At 43.0% G+C, this 19,511-nt stretch overlaps 1 protein-coding gene across 4 annotated transcripts in view; it reads right to left on the bottom strand.

Moving 5' to 3' along the window:
• Positions 1-504: 504 nt before the first annotated feature.
• The window catches only part of LOC128638239 (putative nuclease HARBI1), a 144,531-nt gene continuing 125,524 nt past the window's right edge, over positions 505-19,511 (bottom strand). For all 4 annotated transcript variants that reach the window (XM_053690086.1, XM_053690088.1, XM_053690089.1 and 1 more), the window contains exons 5-6: positions 18,161-18,529; positions 505-1,344 (exon numbers count right to left, since the gene is read on the bottom strand). In XM_053690086.1, the coding sequence (XP_053546061.1) occupies positions 1,124-1,344; positions 18,161-18,529 (590 nt within the window). In that variant the 3' untranslated portion in view covers positions 505-1,123. The remainder of the gene's footprint in view (positions 1,345-18,160; positions 18,530-19,511) is intronic.

Genomic DNA, 19,511 nt, shown 5'->3' with positions numbered 1-19,511 from the left:
GGAAGGGAAGATGACATCTGGATGAGATCCGCATACCAAGTTCGGCGTGGCCATGCTGGAGCTCTGAGAATTACTTAAGTCAATTCCTGTTTGATTTTTGCAATGACTCTTGGAAGAAGAACAGGGGAAATAGATAGGCCATTTGAAACTTCCAAGGACAGACTACATTGATCATTTGAGCTCTTGGATCTCTTGACCTTGCACAATAAACTATAAGTTTGCAGTTCAGCTTGGAAACCATAAGGCCTATTTATGGAAGACCTCATCTCAGGACTAACTGATGGAACACGTTCCTGATGAAGAGTCCATTCTCCTGGATGAACTGACTAACGGCTTAAGTAATCTGCTTTCCAGTTGTCCACTCCTGGAATGTAAATAGCCGAAAGTGCAGTGGTTTTCCTCTGCCCAATACAGAATGTGAGAAACATCTTGCATGGCAAGGGGACTCCAAGTCCCTCCCTGATGATTTATGTATGCTACAACAGTGACAGTATCTGACTGAAAACAATTTATTTTTTTCCTGTCTGAGAAGGGGCCAAGAATAAAGAGCCCCAAAAAATTGCACAAATTTCTAGAATGTTGATAGGTAACCTTGCCTCCTGAGGAGACCACACTCCTTGCATCCTCTGGAACTCTAAAACAGCATCCCAATCTATCAGACTTGCGTCTGTAGTGACCACAGTCCAGGTAGGCCAAAGAAATGAGGCTCCAAGAGTTAAAAAATGACGGTCCCTCAACCACGAGGGAGATTGTTTGACTGATGAACTGAGCTCTATTTGCTGCTGCAGATTAAAGCAATCATTTGACCACTGATGAAGCATGGACAACTGAAGGAGACGAAGATGAAAAGGAACTAAAAGGTACTGCATCTGACGCCGCTACTATAAGACTTCCATGCACTGTGCTACAGATGGGGAATGAGCCACCTGTAGAGAACAACAGGCCTTTTGTAGTTTGTCTTTGTGAGTCTTCATGAGAAACAGAGTCTATTATCACTCCTAGGAAAGCTACCCTTGTAGCTGGGGATAAAGAACTCTCTGGAACATTGATGTTCCATCCATGATCCTGAAAGAAATTACCTTCTGGGTATTAGAGGATACTAGAGAAAAGGACAGGGCTTGGATCAAGATGTCGTCCAAATAGGGAGCAATGAGATTCCCTGTGTTCTGATCACCTTGTGAGCATTACCTTGTGCATGAGTTGTTTCAGAGGTTGTAACTGTATACTCTTGCTCAGTGTCCGAAGAGTTATGCTCCGAATCATTCAATAATGACGCAGATGAGCAATAATCTACACCCTGTGCATCACTCACTGTAGCAGGTTCCTGCGCTGGCTCAAATGGAGCTGCAAGAAAACAATGTTTAAGGTCTATAGAAATCTGTGCTGAAATGTTGTAATTAAGACATTTAAAGAATGGATTCCTTAAAGGGACATAAAACCCGAACAGTCTAACTCTGATGCAAAAAGCAATTTACCGTCAAAGGGAATTGACAAAAGTCTATTCTTAGAGACCATATCAGCTTACCAGGATTTAGGCCATAAAGCTTAATGGACATATTTTTAACATCAATTGTAACAATGTAAAAAACTGCATTGCATATGAAAACAGAATTTATGTTTACCTGATAAATTACTTTCTCCAACGGTGTGTCCGGTCCACGGCGTCATCCTTACTTGTGGGATATTCTCTTCCCCAACAGGAAATGGCAAAGAGCCCAGCAAAGCTGGTCACATGATCCCTCCTAGGCTCCGCCTACCCCAGTCATTCGACCGACGTTAAGGAGGAATATTTGCATAGGAGAAACCATATGATACCGTGGTGACTGTAGTTAAAGAAAATAAAATATCAGACCTGATTAAAAAACCAGGGCGGGCCGTGGACCGGACACACCGTTGGAGAAAGTAATTTATCAGGTAAACATAAATTCTGTTTTCTCCAACATAGGTGTGTCCGGTCCACGGCGTCATCCTTACTTGTGGGAACCAATACCAAAGCTTTAGGACACGGATGAAGGGAGGGAGCAAATCAGGTCACCTAAATGGAAGGCACCACGGCTTGCAAAACCTTTCTCCCAAAAATAGCCTCAGAAGAAGCAAAAATATCAAACTTGTAAAATTTGGTAAAAGAGTGCAGTGAAGACCAAGTCGCTGCCCTACATATCTGATCAACAGAAGCCTCGTTCTTGAAGGCCCATGTGGAAGCCACAGCCCTAGTGGAATGAGCTGTGATTCTTTCAGGAGGCTGCCGTCCGGCAGTCTCGTAAGCCAATCTGATGATGCTTTGAATCCAAAAAGAGAGAGAGGTAGAAGTTGCTTTTTGACCTCTCCTTTTACCAGAATACACAACAAACAAGGAAGATGTTTGTCTAAGATCCTTTGTAGCATCTAAATAGAATTTTAGAGCGCGAACAACATCCAAATTGTGCAACAAACGTTCCTTCTTCGAAACTGGTTTCGGACACAGAGAAGGCACGACTATCTCCTGGTTAATGTTTTTGTTAGAAACAACTTTTGGAAGAAAACCAGGTTTAGTACGTAAAACCACCTTATCTGCATGGAACACCAGATAAGGAGGAGAACACTGCAGAGCAGATAATTCTGAAACTCTTCTAGCAGAAGAAATTGCAACGGAATGTAAGGGTTCAAACGGAACCCCCTGAAGAACTGAAAGAACTAAGTTGAGACTCCAAGGAGGAGTCAAATGTTTGTAGACAGGCTTGATTCTAACCAGAGCCTGAACAAAGGCTTGAACATCTGGCACAGCTGCCAGCTTTTTGTGAAGTAACACAGACAAGGCAGAAATCTGTCCCATCAAGGAACTTGCAGATAATCCTTTTTTCAATCCTTCTCGAAGGAAGGATAGAATCTTAGGAATCTTAACCTTGTCCCAAGGGAATCCTTTAGATTCACACCAACAGATATATTTTTTCCAAATTTAGTGGTAAATGTTTCTAGTTACAGGCTTTCTGGCCTGAACAAGAGTATCAATAACAGAATCTGAGAACCCTCGCTTTGATAAGATCAAGCGTTCAATCTCCAAGCAGTCAGCTGGAGTGGGACCAGATTCGGATGTTCGAACGGACCTTGAACAAGAAGGTCTCGTCTCAAAGGTAGCTTCCATGGTGGAGCCGATGACATATTCACCAGATCTGCATACCAAGTCCTGCGTGGCCACGCAGGAGCTATCAAGATCACCGACGCCCTCTCCTGATTAATCCTGGCTACCAGCCTGGGGATGAGAGGAAACGGTGGGAATACATAAGCTAGTTTGAAGGTCCAAGGTGCTACTAGTGCATCTACTAGAGTCGCCTTGGGATCCCTGGATCTGGACCCGTAGCAAGGAACCTTGAAGTTCTGACGAGAGGCCATCAGATCCATGTCTGGAATGCCCCACAGTTGAGTGATTTGGGCAAAGATTTCCGGATGGAGTTCCCACTCCCCCGGATGCAATGTCTGACGACTCAGAAAATCCGCTTCCCAATTTTCCACTCCTGGGATGTGGATTGCAGACAGGTGGCAGGAGCGAGTCTCCGCCCATTGAATGATTTTGGTCACTACTTCCATCGCCAGGGAACTCCTTGTTCCCCCCTGATGGTTAATGTACGCAACAGTCGTCATGTTGTCTGATTGAAACCGTATGAACTTGGCCCTCGCTAGCTGAGGCCAAGCCTTGAGAGCATTGAATATCGCTCTCAGTTCCAGAACATTTATCGGTAGAAGAGATTCTTCCCGAGACCAAAAACCCTGAGCTTTCAGGGATCCCCAGACCGCGCCCCAGCCCATCAGACTGGCGTTGGTCGTGACAATGACCCACTCTGGTCTACGGGAGGTCACCCCTTGTGACATGTTGTCCAGGGACAGCCACCAACGGAGTGAGTCTCTGTATAGTCCCCATTCCACAGACTGAGCATACACAGTTGTAATGGTCTTAGATGAATGCGCGCAAAAGGAACTATGTCCATTGCCGCTACCATCAAACCTATCACTTCCGTGCACTGCGCTATGGAAGGAAGAGGAACGGAATGAAGTATCCGACAAGAGTTTAGAAGTTTTGTTTTTCTGGTCTCTGCCAGAAAAATCCTCATTTCTAAGGAGTCTATTATTGTTCCCAAGAAGGGAACTCTTGTCGACGGAGATAGAGAACTCTTTTCCACGTTCACTTTCCTCCGTGAGATCTGAGAAAGGCCAGGACTATGTCCGTGTGAGCCTTTGCTTGAGGAAGGGACGACGCTTGAATCAGAATGTCGTCCAAGTAAGGTACTACAGCAATGCCCCTTGGTCTTAGCACCGCCAGAAGGGACCCTAGTACCTTTGTGAAAATCCTTGGAGCAGTGGCTAATCCGAAAGGAAGCGCCACAAACTGGTAATGCTTGTCCAGGAATGCGAACCTTAGGAACCGATGATGTTCCTTGTGGATAGGAATATGTAGATACGCATCCTTTAAATCCACCGTGGTCAAGAATTGACCTTCCTGGATGGAAGGATTGTTCGAATGGTTTCCATTTTGGACGATGGAACCTTGAGAAACTTGTTTAGGATCTTGAGATCTAAGATTGGTCTGAACGTTCCCTCTTTTTTTGGGAACTACGAACAGATTGGGGTAGAACCCCATCCCTTGTTCTTTTAATGGAACAGGATGAATCACCTCCAGAAGATAACCTTGGGAGACTATTTCTAGCGCCCAAGGATCCAGAACATCTCTTGCCCAAGCCTGAGTGAAGAGAGAGAGTCTGCCCCCCACCAAATCCGGTCCCGGATCGGGGGCCCGCATCTCATGCTGTCTTGGGAGCAGTGGCAGGTTTCTTGGCCTGCTTTCCTTTGTTCCAGCCTTGCATTCTCCAGGCTGGATTGGCTTGAGAAGTATTACCCTCCTGCTTAGAGGACGTAGCACTTGGGGCTGGTCCGTTTCTGCGAAAGGGACGAAAATTAGGTTTATTTTTGGCCTTGAAAGACCTATCCTGAGGAAGGGCGTGGCCCTTGCCCCCAGTGATATCAGAGATAATCTCTTTCAAGTCAGGGCCAAACAGTGTTTTCCCCTTGAAAGGAATGTCAAGCAATATGTTCTTGGAAGACGCATCCGCTGACCAAGATTTTAACCAAAGCGCTCTGCGCGCCACAATAGCAAACCCAGAATTTTTCGCCGCTAACCTAGCCAATTGCAAGGTGGCGTCTAGGGTGAAAGAATTAGCCAATTTAAGAGCACGAATTCTGTCCATAATCTCCTCATAAGAAGAAGAATTACTAATAATCGCCTTTTCTAGCTCATCGAGCCAGAAACACGCGGCTGTAGTGACAGGGACAATGCATGCAATTGGTTGTAGAAGGTAACCTTGCTGAACAAACATCTTTTTTAGCAAACCTTCTAATTTTTTATCCATAGGATCTTGGAAAGTACAACTATCTTCTATGGGTATAGTGGTGCGCTTGTTTAGAGTAGAAACCGCCCCCTCGACCTTGGGGACTGTCTGCCATAAGTCCTTTCTGGGGTCGACTATAGGAAACAATTTTCTTTAAATATGGGGGGAGGTACGAAAGGTATACCGGGCCTGTCCCATTCTTTATTAACAATGTACGCCACCCGCTTGGGTATAGGAAAAGCTTCGGGGGGCCCCGGGGCCTCTAGGAACTTGTCCATTTTACATAGTGTTTCTGGAATGACCAGATAATCACAATCATCCAAATTGGATAACACCTCCTTAAGCAGAGCGCGGAGATGTTCCAACTTAAATTTAAAAGTAATCACATCAGGTTCAGCTTGTTGAGAAATTTTTCCTGAATCTGAAATTTTTCCCTCAGACAAAACCTCCCTGGCTCCCTCAGACTGGTGTAGGGGCCCTTCAGAAACAAAATCATCAGCGTTCTCATGCTCTTCAGTATTTTCTAAAACAGAGCAGTCGCGCTTTCGCTGATAAGTGGGCATATTGGCTAAAATGTTTTTGATAGAATTATCCATTACAGCCGTTAATTGTTGCATTGTAAGGAGTATTGGCGCGCTAGATGTACTAGGGGCCTCCTGTATGGGCAAGACTGGTGTAGACGAAGGAGGGGATGATGCAGTACCATGCTTACTCCCCTCACTTGAGGAATCATCTTGGGCATCATTTTTTCTAAAAATTTTTATGACATAAATCACATCTATTTAAATGAGAAGGAACCTTGGCTTCCCCACAGTCAGAACATAATCTATCTGGTAGTTCAGACATGTTAAACAGGCATAAACTTGATAACAAAGCACAAAAAACGTTTTAAAATAAAACCGTTACTGTCACTTTAAATTTTAAACTGAACACACTTTATTACTGCAATTGCGAAAAAGTATGAAGGAATTGTCCAAAATTCACCAAAATTTCACCACAGTGTCTTAAAGCCTTAAAAGTATTGCACACCAAATTTGGAAGCTTTAACCCTTAAAATAACGGAACCGGAGCCGTTTTTATATTTAACCCCTTTACAGTCCCTGGAATCTGCTTTGCTGAGACCCAACCAAGCCCAAAAGGGAATACGATACCAAATAATGCCTTCAGAAAGACTTTTCTATGTATCAGAGCTCCACACACATGCAGCTGCATGTCATGCTGTTCTCAAAAACAAGTGCGCCATACCGGCGCGAAAATGAGGCTCTGACTATGATTAGGGAAAGCCCCTATAGAATAAGGTGTCTAAAACAGTGCCTGCCGATATTATTTTACAAAAAATACCCAGATTAAATGATTCCTCAAGGCTAAATATGTGTAAATATGATCGATTTAGCCCAGAAAATGTCTACAGTCTTAATAAGCCCTTGTGAAGCCCTTATTTACTATCTGAATAAAAATGGCTTACCGGATCCCATAGGGAAAATGACAGCTTCCAGCATTACATCGTCTTGTTAGAATGTGTCATACCTCAAGCAGCAAAAGACTGCTCACTGTTCCCCCAACTGAAATTCCTCTCAACAGTCCTGTGTGGAACAGCCATGGATTTTAGTAACGGTTGCTAAAATCATTTTCCTCATACAAACAGAAATCTTCATCTCTTTTCTGTTTCAGAGTAAATAGTACATACCAGCACTATTTTAAAATAACAAACTCTTGATTGAATAATAAAAACTACAGTTAAACACTAAAAAACTCTAAGCCATCTCCGTGGAGATGTTGCCTGTACAACGGCAAAGAGAATGACTGGGGTAGGCGGAGCCTAGGAGGGATCATGTGACCAGCTTTGCTGGGCTCTTTGCCATTTCCTGTTGGGGAAGAGAATATCCCACAAGTAAGGATGACGCCGTGGACCGGACACACCTATGTTGGAGAAATTATTAGTCATCTTAAGGACCTTAATGCAGATACGGATATATTCAGATGTCTGTTCTGAAACATCTGAGAAAGAGAATCAAACCAAAAGGATGCTGCAGCGGCCACACAAGTGATTGCAACTGCTGGGCTAAGCTGAAGAACTGATTGAGAAAATAATTTTATTAACAAAGACTCAGATTTATGTTTGTGCTTCCTTAGTCTGGGAAGTGCCGCTAACAGCTCTGTCAAAGCTTTTGTAAGGTATTTTTAAACTCGGCTGAAAAATCCGTGTTATCCCCTTGAGTCATATGGACAGGGCATTAGGTGTCTGCCAGGCAAACTGACTAAATTACAGCTTGGGAACCGGAACACAGTTAGCACACAGCTGATTCATTTGTGCAAAACAAACAGCATTTATTATAATCCCTGGAGGTTCCCTCTAATGAGTCAGACATATTAATTGGGGGTATAGAAAGTACAGTTTTAATACACAATGTAGAGAACAGTTGTACTAATAAATACATTATACTAACCCATATAAGGAGAAATGTAGGCCCCAAAAATTAAATCACATAAAAAAATGATGTTAACGTTTCCCAACCACTTGGTAGTTCTTATGAGGGTACTCACAACCTTCTGGACAAGGAAGGGTTACATTTCAGACAGTCTGTAAGATGACTCAGAGAAGATAACAGTAGCTTCCATAGCAGTGGAGAAGAGGTGAAAGGGCGCCAAGGGGGGGGGGGGGGGGGGGGCTAACCGCAGTAACGATGTACAGGCAACAGCCAGAAGTAAGAAAACATCAAACACTGACTGTCCCAACCGCTATCAAAAGGAAGAGAACCAGTACTCTTAAAGAGACAGTAACACATTTTGAAAAAACATAAGAGAGCTGCTAAGGGGAATCTAGAGAATAATTTGGGAAAATTCAAGCCTATATTCCTAAATTTTAGGTGTTAAGCACATATGTAAAGTACCAAGTGAAAGGGCTGGAAACCCCCAAACTGTAGTACCTACGGAGTAGAGTACCAGTGATAGTTCTTTGGCTATATGTGGTGTCCGAGTCACTTACCTTGACTGTAGAAACCCCTCCACTGATCTTACCAGCTTGCTGAGGCCTTTTTCCTTCACTGAATGCTGATGCACTAGAGAGCCCATCCAGTGCAAGTAAAGATACTGCAGATGATATTAGCAGATATACCTGTAACTCCTTTGGTGTAGGCTGAGGGATGGGGTCCCCACAACGCCAAAGGGCAGTTAGGGCTGAGAGATTTACCCTTGAGAGTACACTTATGCCTTGTTAATCTTCTTTTAATGAAACTGGAAGAGGGGTACAGGGTCTCAAGTCATGTCTGAGCTCCCAATAATTTAGAAAATAACAAAATCTTGATTGCAGAGCACCTCACTCAACCTCTGACTTCGAAGGCAAAGAACTAAATGGTGAGAGAAACAAGGTTGAAGGGATTGAAAGCTCTTGCAAGGGTTCTTGACCTCCACCTGGTAGTGGGAATGATATACCACATGTTATGAACACCTATGGACTCTCCTCATCTTACGAAAGAAAATTGGGTTTTTATGTCCCTTTAAGGCTACATTTTAAATAAGGAGTCTCACATGTATCCAGGATTTTTACTATGATAAAAACATAAATTATGCTTACCTGATAATTTCATTTCCATCTGTACCCTAATAGTCCACAGCTGCATTCCTTACTTGTGGGGAAATACTGAACCTGGCCACCAGGAGGAGGCAAAGACACCCCAGCCAAAGGCTTAAATACCTCCCCCACTTCCTCACAATCCCAGTCATTCTGCCAAGGGAACAAGGAACAGTAGGAGAAATATCAGGGTGAAAAAGGTGCCAGAAGAAAAAATGACAACATTTAGGGCCACCAATCAGAGAACACGGGCGGGAGTTGTGGACTCTTCCCATACAGATGGAAATGAAATTATCAGGTAAGCATAATTTATGTTTTCCATCTTAATATGGGAAGAGTCCACAGCTGCATTCCTTACTTGTGGGAAACCTATACCCAAGCTCTAGAGTACACGGAATGCGGGAGGGGAAAAAGAGAGGCGGACCCTAATCTGAGGGCACCACAGCCTGTAAAACCTCTCTCCCGAAAGCAAAAACATCAAACTTGTAAAATTTTGGAAAAAGTATGTATGGAGAACCAGATAGCCGCCTTACAAATCTGATCCAGAGAGGCCTCATTTTTGAAGGCCCAAGAGGAAACCACTGCTCTCGTAGAATGAGCCATAATCCTCAGAGGAGACTTATGTCCAGCCGTTTCTATGCTAAACGGATGACACTCCTCAGACAAAAAGATAAGGAAGTCGAAGAGGAAGAGAAAGAGGTTTGTCTAAATTCCTTTGTGGCCCGAAGATAGATTGTGCAGTAACACAGACAGGGCCCAAAACTGTCCTTTCAGGGGACTTGCAGAAAAGCTCTTCTCCAGTTCATCCTGGAGAACAGAATAAGTAGGTCCTCCACACCTTATAACAGATGCGACAAGCAACTAGCTTACGAGCTCGAATGAGAGTAAAAAAAACTCTCTCAGAAAAACATTCTTTTGGCTAGGTCTAAGCGTTCAATCTCCACGCACTCAGCCTCAGAGAATCTAGACATTGATCAACAAAGAGACCTTGGTCAGCAGTTCCCTGCGACAAGGTAACTTCCACGGAGGAGATGATGACATCCCCACTAGATCCGCAAATCATATCCTTTGTGGCCAAGACGGGTCAGTCAGTATCACTGATGCCTGCTTGACTCGAGCCACTACACTAGGAAGTAGTGGTAACGGTCGGAAAGGATAAATTGAATTAAACCTCCAAGGCACCACTAATGCATCTGTTAGCTCCGCCTGAGGACCCCTGTACCTCAACCCCTATCTGGGTAGCTTGGTATTGAGATGTTATAAGATCTTCCTCTTGCAAATCTCTGCAAACACTCGGGATGGAGAGAACATTCTCCCAGATGAAAGGATTGTCTTCTAAGGAATCAGCTTACCAGTTGTCCACACCTGGAATGTGGATCACTGACAGCGAACAAATGCGGGTCTCCCCCACACCAGAATCCAAGATACTTCCCTCAAAACTAAGGAGCTACTCGTTCTCCCCTGGTGGTTGATGTAAGCCACCGAGGAAATATTGTTTGATTAGAATCTGATTAACTGGGACGAACCCAGCAGAGGCCAAGCCTTCAGAGCATTGTATATTGCCCAAAGATCCAAAATGAGATCAGGAGGGAGCTTTACCTCCTGAGACCAGATGCCCTATGCCTTCCTGGCACCCCAAACGGCTCCCCATCCTGACAGACTTGCAACCGTAGTCACAATCACCCAGGATGGTCATGAGACGGACGTCCCTCAGGACAAGTGATCCGGACAAAACCACCAAGAGAGCGATTCACCCGATTGGTTGTCCAGAGAAATCTGTTGAGACAGATCAGAATGATCGCCGTTCCACTAGTTCAGCATGCGTAGTCTGAGGTGAAACCTGGCAAAATATATGATGTCCAAGCTGGACACCATGAGATCAATTACCTCCATAGACTGAGCCACAGATGGCCTTAAGGAGATCTGGAGGGCAAGACATGTTTAAAGGGACAGTCAACACCAGAATTTGTGTTGTTTTAAAAGATAGATAATCCCTTAATTACCAATTCCCCAGTTTTGCATAACCAACACAGTTATAGCTATACACGTTTTACCTCTGTAATTACCTTGTATCTAAGCCTCAGCAGACTGCCCCCTTATTTCAGTTCTTTTGACAGACTTGCATTTTAGTCAATCAGAGCTGTCTCCATGGTAAATTCACGTGCATGAGCTCAATGTTATCTATATGAAACACGTGAACTAATGCCCTCTAGTGGAGAAAAACTATCAAAATGCATTTAGATTAAAGGCGGCCTTCAAGGTCTAAGAAATTAGCATATGAACCTCCTAGGTTTAGCTTTCAACTAAGAATACCAAGAGAACACAGCAAAATTGGTGATAAAAGTAAATTGGAAAGTTGTTTAAAATGACATGCCCTATTTGAAACATGAAAGTTTTTTTTGGACTGGACTGTCCCTTTAAGCTAGCTTGCAACATCTCTGGTCTGTTAGAAATATTCTTACATTATAGACCATTATAGTACCCGAGAATTCTACCCTGGTACTTGATACAAGAAAACTCTCTCTAGATTATCTGTCATCCATGGGATCAAAGAAGACAGGAGATATTCGGAATCGTCCACTCTTCGAAAAATTTCTTTAGCTAGACCAAACGGAAGGGCAATAAACTGGAAGTGCTGGTCCAGGAATGTAAACCCTAGGAACTGGAAGTGGTCCTTGAGTATTGGTACGAGAAGGGAGCATCCTTCAGATTTATTGTGGTCATGAACTACCCCTCTCAAATGAGGGGAAGAATGGACTTTATTGTTTCCATCTTAAACAATGGGACATTTAAAAACCTGCTTAAGCAGGACGGAAAGATCCTTCCTTCTTAGGGACCACAAAAAGGTTTGAATAGTATCCCAAACCTCTCACTGCGATAGGCACTGGGACGATAACTCCTAGAGGACAGATCCCGTACACACCCCAGAAAGGCTTCCCTCCTTTCTGGTCAGTTAGACAGGAGGGAGGAATCTGCCCTTGGGTGGCTGAGACCCTTGCCCCCTGTGACCGTGGAGATAATTGAATCCCGGCCTAGACCAGACAAAATCATTCCCTTAAAGGGAGGGAAGAAGTCTAGACTTAGAAGTCATATCCGCAGACCATGACTTCAGCCATAGCCCGACGGGTCTGAACAGAAAAAGCTAAAGCCATAGCATTCAAGCGATTAAACTGCCTAATAGCAGCACATATAAAAGAATTAACAACCCTCAAGGCCGTAAATCTTTTCTGAGTAACGTCGAGGGGATCCTCCACCCCGATCAATCCTATAAGGAGTCACACCAGAAGGTAGTTTATCCAGTAACCGTGGCAAAAGCTGCCGCCGGTTGAAACAAATATCCCGAATGTTGAAACATCTTTCTTAACAGAGTTTTCATCTTTTATCAATGGGCTCTTCAAAGAAAGACCTATCCTCAAGCGGGATAGTAGTACATTTAGCAAGGGTGAAGATAAAGCCATCCCATTTAGGGACGGAACCTCACAACTCCATTGAGAGTCCAGGACTGGGGACAATTTGTTAAAGGGAGAAGAGGGGGAAAAGAAATCCAATTCTGTCCCATTCATTCTTAATAATGTTCACCATCAAACAGGAGCAGGGAAGGATAAGGTACCACCCTGTCCTCAAACTCTATCCAATTTAAGAATGAAAGGTTCATCAGGCAATTTGGCCTCTGGAACCTCTGATTTCTCCAAAAACTTCCTTTAGAAGAAAGCGCAAATTCCTAAACTAAAGTCTGGTTCCTCCGCAGCCCGAGGTTTAGAGGCAGCAGACTCCGACCCAGAATGTTCATACTCTGAAGTTTCAGAAAGAACTTCATCCTCAGATAACCCTCAGTTAAATTCAATAAATTATCTGATGTACTATGGGAAGGAGTTCAATATGTAACCTTTCGCTTGCGCTTAGCAGGGCGAGGTAAAACATTAAAGGCCGCAGACACGGCCGTCTGAACTGCGCAGTAACGTCTGATAAAAAAAAGTCCCCCTCCAGATGGAGGATCAGCAATGCTACGGGAAAACTGCATGTGTAGAGATATAAGAATGTAGGGTAAGCACCTCACTGGATGACAACTCCTCAGAGGTGGACGGCTCTGTGGTATCAAACATGTTTGATATCACATTATCAAGGCATATGGAACATAATTGAGAGGGCGGAACTAAGGCCTCCTCACCATATAAACAGGAATTACTCATTGGGAATAGAGGGAGTGCCCTCTAAAGTAACAGAATCCTCCATCGCTAGTGCAATAACCGGAGAACTAGAGAAGAAAAACATCTTGTTTTATTAAAAAAATTGGCACCCTTGAGTTTAGCCTTTTCTCCGGCTACAAGGTAAACATGCAAAAATCTGAGATACTTTGGCTTCATAGAAAAGTATATTCGGTTAATGGATACCCTTTTACCATAGCTAAGCATGATATCACATACTTGGGTATTAGGATAGCAGCTAACCCCAATAAATTATACTCTAACAATTTAACTCCTCTATGCGCCAAACTACAAGCACAGATGAGAAGCTGGAAATCCTTGCCAGTGTCGCTTTCGGGAAGGATCAGCCTCCTTAAAATGGTAATCCTCCCTCGGTTGTTATACCCGTTGCTTATGCTTCCTTTACTTTTAACCAAGTCAGACATCACAATGCTCAACGGTGCAACAAGGTGCTTCATATGGAGGGGAGGGAAACTGCGTAAATCAGCGGATAAGCCGAGTCTGGGTCTTCTTAATGAGGGACTTGCTCTCCCGGATTTTAGATTGTACAACTGGGCGGCTCTCATCCGTCTAGTAATAGACTGGCAAGTGGGTACTCATCACTTCTGTAGACGCACATTAGAGCAAGCAGTTTTAGGGGATTTATCACTAGCCTACCTTCCGCATACATCTAATCTTCAAACTATTAAAACTCTGGCTTTAAACGTGTTATATCGAGACCCCTTAAAAGCTTGGCAACAAGCACACAAATTTCTAAAAAAATCATGTCATGGGTCTTGTTATTTGCCTATAGTTAAAAATCCATACTTCCCAGCGGGATCTGAGACAAAGCCCTTCCTACTTTGGGAACAAAGAGGCTTAATGTCTATTAAACAACTGCTAGACCCTCTTGCAAAAACGGTGAAACCATTTGGGACTCTACAGAGGGAATACAACCTACCTAGGACACACTTTTATGCATTCCTACAGGTGCGCCACTAAGTGGGGGCATTGATAAGAGACAGACCGGATTTCTGGGAGGAATCTCCCTTCCGTCTTAGTCATTATATCAAATGGGTAAATTTTATCTCTCCGGGATATACCAAACACTTTTACATAATCGCTTATTAGGCCTGCAATCTACTTTACAGTCTGGATGGATTCAGGAAGGGCTTAGGGAAATTACCTGGGAGGAAATACGGAATAGTATGGAAAATACAGGGAAAGCCACGCTGTCTGCAATGTTTAGGGAATCCCATATACGCATTCTTCATAGAGCATACATCACACCAAGGGCAATGGCCAAATGGGCGACCAAATGGTCCAACAAATGCATTAAATGCTCATTAGAATCTCCAAATCTCCTACATTACATGTGGGCATGCCCGTTAGTCAGAGAATACTGGGGTAGAATTCAGTACTGGATTAATCAAATACTACAAATCCCGCTTACACTACAACCTGAGTCTGTGTTATTCTTGCAATGGGATCCACAGCACAAACAGCATGATGCACTGCTGAGTTTGATAATATTAGTGGCTAGAAAATGCAAACTAAAGCAGTGGACCAAGAGGCTAGGCCCCTCCTTTGGAGACTTCAAGAACACACTGAAACTACAAATATTTACAGAACAAATGGACGTTAGAATGGACGTCCAAAGTAGGTTGAGTCTGTTCTTGCGGAAATGGCGCAGACTCATCTTAACATTTGAATTAGAAATACAGAGATTGATCCTGATACCATTTAAAGACTCTTTCATATTCACGGAAGACACATTGAGAGGGGAGTGGGCACATCTATTCTGAATGGGATAACTAAAGCAGCTTGGGCAGACATATGACCGAGGGGAGGGAGAAAGGAAAAAACGTGCGACCATACCCGATCACACTCCCGCACTCACCTCCCCCCCCCCCCACCCGCAGCCCCCTTCTCCCTTTTTTTTTTTCTTTCTTGCCCGCGCCACCGGGCCCCACGGCCGACGACGAGGGCGATTTCCAGGTTATTTTCTTCAACTATTTAGTTATATGTGTGTTAAAAAGTTGGGTTTAAGTTAGTTAGGCTGTAGATTTAAAGAAAAAATAAAAGATAGATGTTGAGGGTGGATGGAAACACAAAGAGAGAAGGTAAAACCCGAACACAGAAACAGACTAGCCAAAATATAACCTTTCCAGAGTGTTGTTTAACAGGCTTTGGTTATGGGCTTAAGAGGGTCAGAAGGAAACTCATAGATATTGTGATCGCCAAGGCCGACTATTACAAAAGGCACAAATTACTGATAAGTTCCTTAATGACCTTGATAATATTGTATGCCTTGTACAAATGTATATCTGTGTTTCTTGTCTTTCTCAACAATAAAAAAAGATATTTAAAAAAAAACAAAAAAAAACCGGCACCCTTATACCCCAATGGCTGGGGCACTCACCACCTCCTATGACCCAAACAGTACAGAGATTTATGACTCCTCTCTGATAGACACCCGGTCAGGAAAAAGGGAATAAATCACATGATGCACAATGCAGGACCGTCCCTGCTATGAGAAAGCGAGCCAAGCTTGTAAGCTGCATGGCTCTCAAAGTGAAAGTGAAACTTGTATATTCCATAACAGCCTATGAGCCCATAACATCTCACACATAAAACATAACACCCAACTGTACCGATTTTCGCAGGACAGTCCCGATTTTAGGGATCTGTCCCGCATTGCCCCATGCATTAAAAATATATTGGGCCCATACTCAGAAGCAGCTGGCTTTTCACTCCCAGGGTTATATACCTGTTAGATTCTCAGTGGAAAAGAAATGGTGTGTGGGTTAAGCAGGAGTAAGAAGGCTGTATACCTTCTGACCTCAGGTAATGGTGACCTCTAACCTACCTCTGGTAGTGATGATGTCTAACCCCTGGTGATAATACTAACATGCCTTCAGTTTTATACGATGAGCAGTGCTAACACCAGGGTAACAAACAGTGGCAGCCTCAGACTGCCAGCTAATGTGCTTGCCAACCCCAGGACCCCATACAATGAATTACAGATACCCATATATGATGTAGTGTGTGTGTGTATCTGTATCTATAACTGTGTGTGTGTATCTGTATGTATAAGTTTATGCTATGTAGTGTGTGTGTGTGTGTGTGTGTATATCTGCATGTATAAGTGTAAGCTATATAGTGTGTGTGTATCAGTGTGTGTGTATCTGTATGTATAAGTGTATGCTATGTAGTGTGTGTGTGTATCTGTATGTATAAAAGTGTGTATCTGCATGTATAAGTGTATACTATGTAGTGTGTGTGTGTGTATCTGCATGTGTAAGTGTATACTATGTAGTGTGTGTGTGTGTCTGCATGTATAAGTGTATGCTATGTAGTGTGTGTGTGTGTGTCTGCATGTGTAAGTGTATACTATGCAGTGTGTGTGTGTATCTGCATGTGTAAGTGTATACTATGTAGTGTGTGTGTGTATCTGCATGTATAAGTGTATGCTATGTAGTGTGTATCTGCATGTGTAAGTGTATGCTATGTAGTGTGTGTGTGTATCTACATGTGTAAGTGTATGCTATGTAGTGTGTGTGTATCTGCATGTATAAGTGTATGCTATGTAGTGTGTGTGTGTATCTGTATGCATAAGTATATGCTATGTAGTGTGTGTGTGTATCTGCTTGTATAAGTGTATACTATGTAGTGTGTGTGTATTTGCATGTATAAGTGTAAGCTATGCAGTGTGTGTGCCTGTATAAGTGTATACTATGTAGTGTGTGTGTATCTGCATGTATAAGTGTATACTATGTAGTGTGTGTGTATTTGCATGTATAAGTGTAAGCTATGCAGTGTGTGTGCCTGTATAAGTGTATGCTATGTAGTGTGTATCTGCATGTGTAAGTGTAAGCTATGTAGTATGTGTGTGTATCTGCCTGTATAAGTGTATGATATGTAGTGTGTGTGTGTGTGTGTGTATCTGCCTGTATAAGTGTATATGTAGTGTGTGTGTGTGTGTGTGTGTGTGTGTGTGTGTGTGTGTGTGTGTATCTGCATCTGTAAGTGTATACTATGTAGTGTGTGTGTATCTGCCTGTATAAGTGTATGCTATGTAGTGTGTATCTGCATGTGTAAGTGTAAGCTATGTAGTATGTGTGTGTATCTGCCTGTATAAGTGTATGATATGTAGTGTGTGTGTGTGTATCTGCCTGTATAAGTGTATGCTATGTAGTGTGTATCTGCATGTGTAAGTGTAAGCTATGTAGTATGTGTGTATCTGCCTGTATAAGTGTATGCTATGTAGTGTGTATCTGCATGTGTAAGTGTAAGCTATGTAGTATGTGTGTGTATCTGCCTGTATAAGTGTATGATATGTAGTGTGTGTGTGTGTGTGTGTGTGTGTGTGTGTATCTGCCTGTATAAGTGTATGCTATGTAGTGTGTGTGTGTATCTGCCTGTATAAGTGTATGATATGTAGTGTGTGTGTGTGTGTGTGTGTGTGTGTGTGTATCTGCCTGTATAAGTGTATGCTATGTAGTGTGTGTGTATCTGCATGCATCTCCAGACTCTAACTTTCATCCATGCTCTCACTGAGAGGCTGACAGGACTACTTAAAACTCCAGTCCCATCACGAAGAGTACTACCCTCCATAACAGACTACTCTGAAATCTTCTAACACTTCTCTGCCAACCTTCTGTGACGAAAGGCAAAAAATGACTGGGGTTATGATGAAGTGGGGGAGGTATTTAAGCCTTTGGCTGGGGTGTCTTTGCCTCCTCCTGGTGGCCAGGTTCAGTATTTCCCACAAGTAAGGAATGCAGCTGTGGACTCTTCCCATATTAAGATGGAAACATGATAACTAGTGTTTATGTTATAACAAGTAATGGGTAGTTGGAAGCGCTTCCAACTACCCATTACTTGTTTCCACTTACTGGACGGCTAGGCGCCCTTTGTTTGAAGCCATTTGTGCACAGTCCAGGCGCTTTGCCCACCATCAAAGTGTTTATGTTATACCTTTGAAGAAAATATGTTAAATGTATGTTTAATAAAAATATCTAAATTTAAATTTAAGGTTCACTTACAGCATTGCAAGTGTGTTGTGATTATATCGGACTTTCCCTCCAATTCACCCTCAGAAGTATCCATAGGCACCATCTCCTCTGCCTGCTCCTGAAGTTCTACATCATTATCTGAGACCGGTACATTATACTGTAGAGCCAAGTTGTGCAATATGCAGCATACTAAAAAAATATCTGATACTGTTCTAGGAGAATATTGCAGTACTCCAACAGAACGGTCCAAACACTGGAACCTACGTTTGAGTGCATCAAAAGTTCTTTTTATGGCACTGTGAGTATTCTCATGGGTACTGTTGAACTCATGCTGAGTAGGAGTGCTTGGATTCAGCAAAGGTGATAACAGCCAAGGCCTGCGCTCATATTCTGCATCACCTACAAAAGTAAAAATTAATTAGTAACACTACTGTCGAGACATGAACAATAATTTGGGAGATGGAGTGTCCTAAAAAATGATTTCAGAGAGTTAGGTAACAAGTTTAAAGCAAGCAGTGCCATTTGTACAGTAAGGGTGGATGCACCAGAATGACATGGACGTAGATGTCTTGGAGGAGAGGATGGTAGCACGCTTAGAGAATCTCTTAAACTAGGCAAACGGGGGAGGGTCAGTCCAAACATAAAAAAGACAGATCAGTCTGTGAATATGACACACCCAGATGACAAAAGGGAAATGTCACAGTAGAAAGTTTGCAGGAAAGTGCACAAAGTAGCTGCACAAAGCACATACAAATGAAATGACAGCAAATGCAAGAAGCACGACGAGTAAAATGGGGGAGCTAGAGTTCTTAGTTGCAGAAGAGGACTATGATATCAGTATAACTGAAACCTGGTGGGATGATTCACATGACGGGGCAGTTAACTTAGAGGGTTATAGTTTATTTAGGAGCACCAGAAGTAATACAAGGGAGGGGGGGGGGGGGAAATCTACATATTAAACCTGACCATAAACCTACAATATGGGAAAATAATTATGATACAAGTGATAATATAGAGAGCCTGTAGGTTGAAATAAAGAGTGTGTGTGTGTTGGGGGTTTGGGAAATCCTTAAAAATATTACTAGGAAGTGGAACATGCTACAAGCCCCTTAACATTAGCGACATGGAGGAAAATCAACTACTAATGCAAATAGGAAAGGCTGCCAATAATACTAGTGCTGTAATTATGGGAGATTTTAACTACCCCAACATAAACAGGGCCAATGAAACTAGTAATACAGCTAAGGGAGAAGAAGACTTTTTTCAGTGATTTAACCCCTTAAGGACCAGTGACGTACCCTGGTCACACCACTTGCAGCAGGACCACATCATTATACCCAAGTAAAATCCTTAACGACCAGTGACGTACAGGGTACGTCAT

The sequence above is a fragment of the Bombina bombina genome, chromosome 8, assembly GCF_027579735.1.
Source record: "Bombina bombina isolate aBomBom1 chromosome 8, aBomBom1.pri, whole genome shotgun sequence".
Lineage (NCBI taxonomy): Eukaryota > Metazoa > Chordata > Amphibia > Anura > Bombinatoridae > Bombina > Bombina bombina.
Note: the sequence above shows the minus strand (reverse complement) of the source record. Positions and strands in the feature narration are given on the sequence as shown.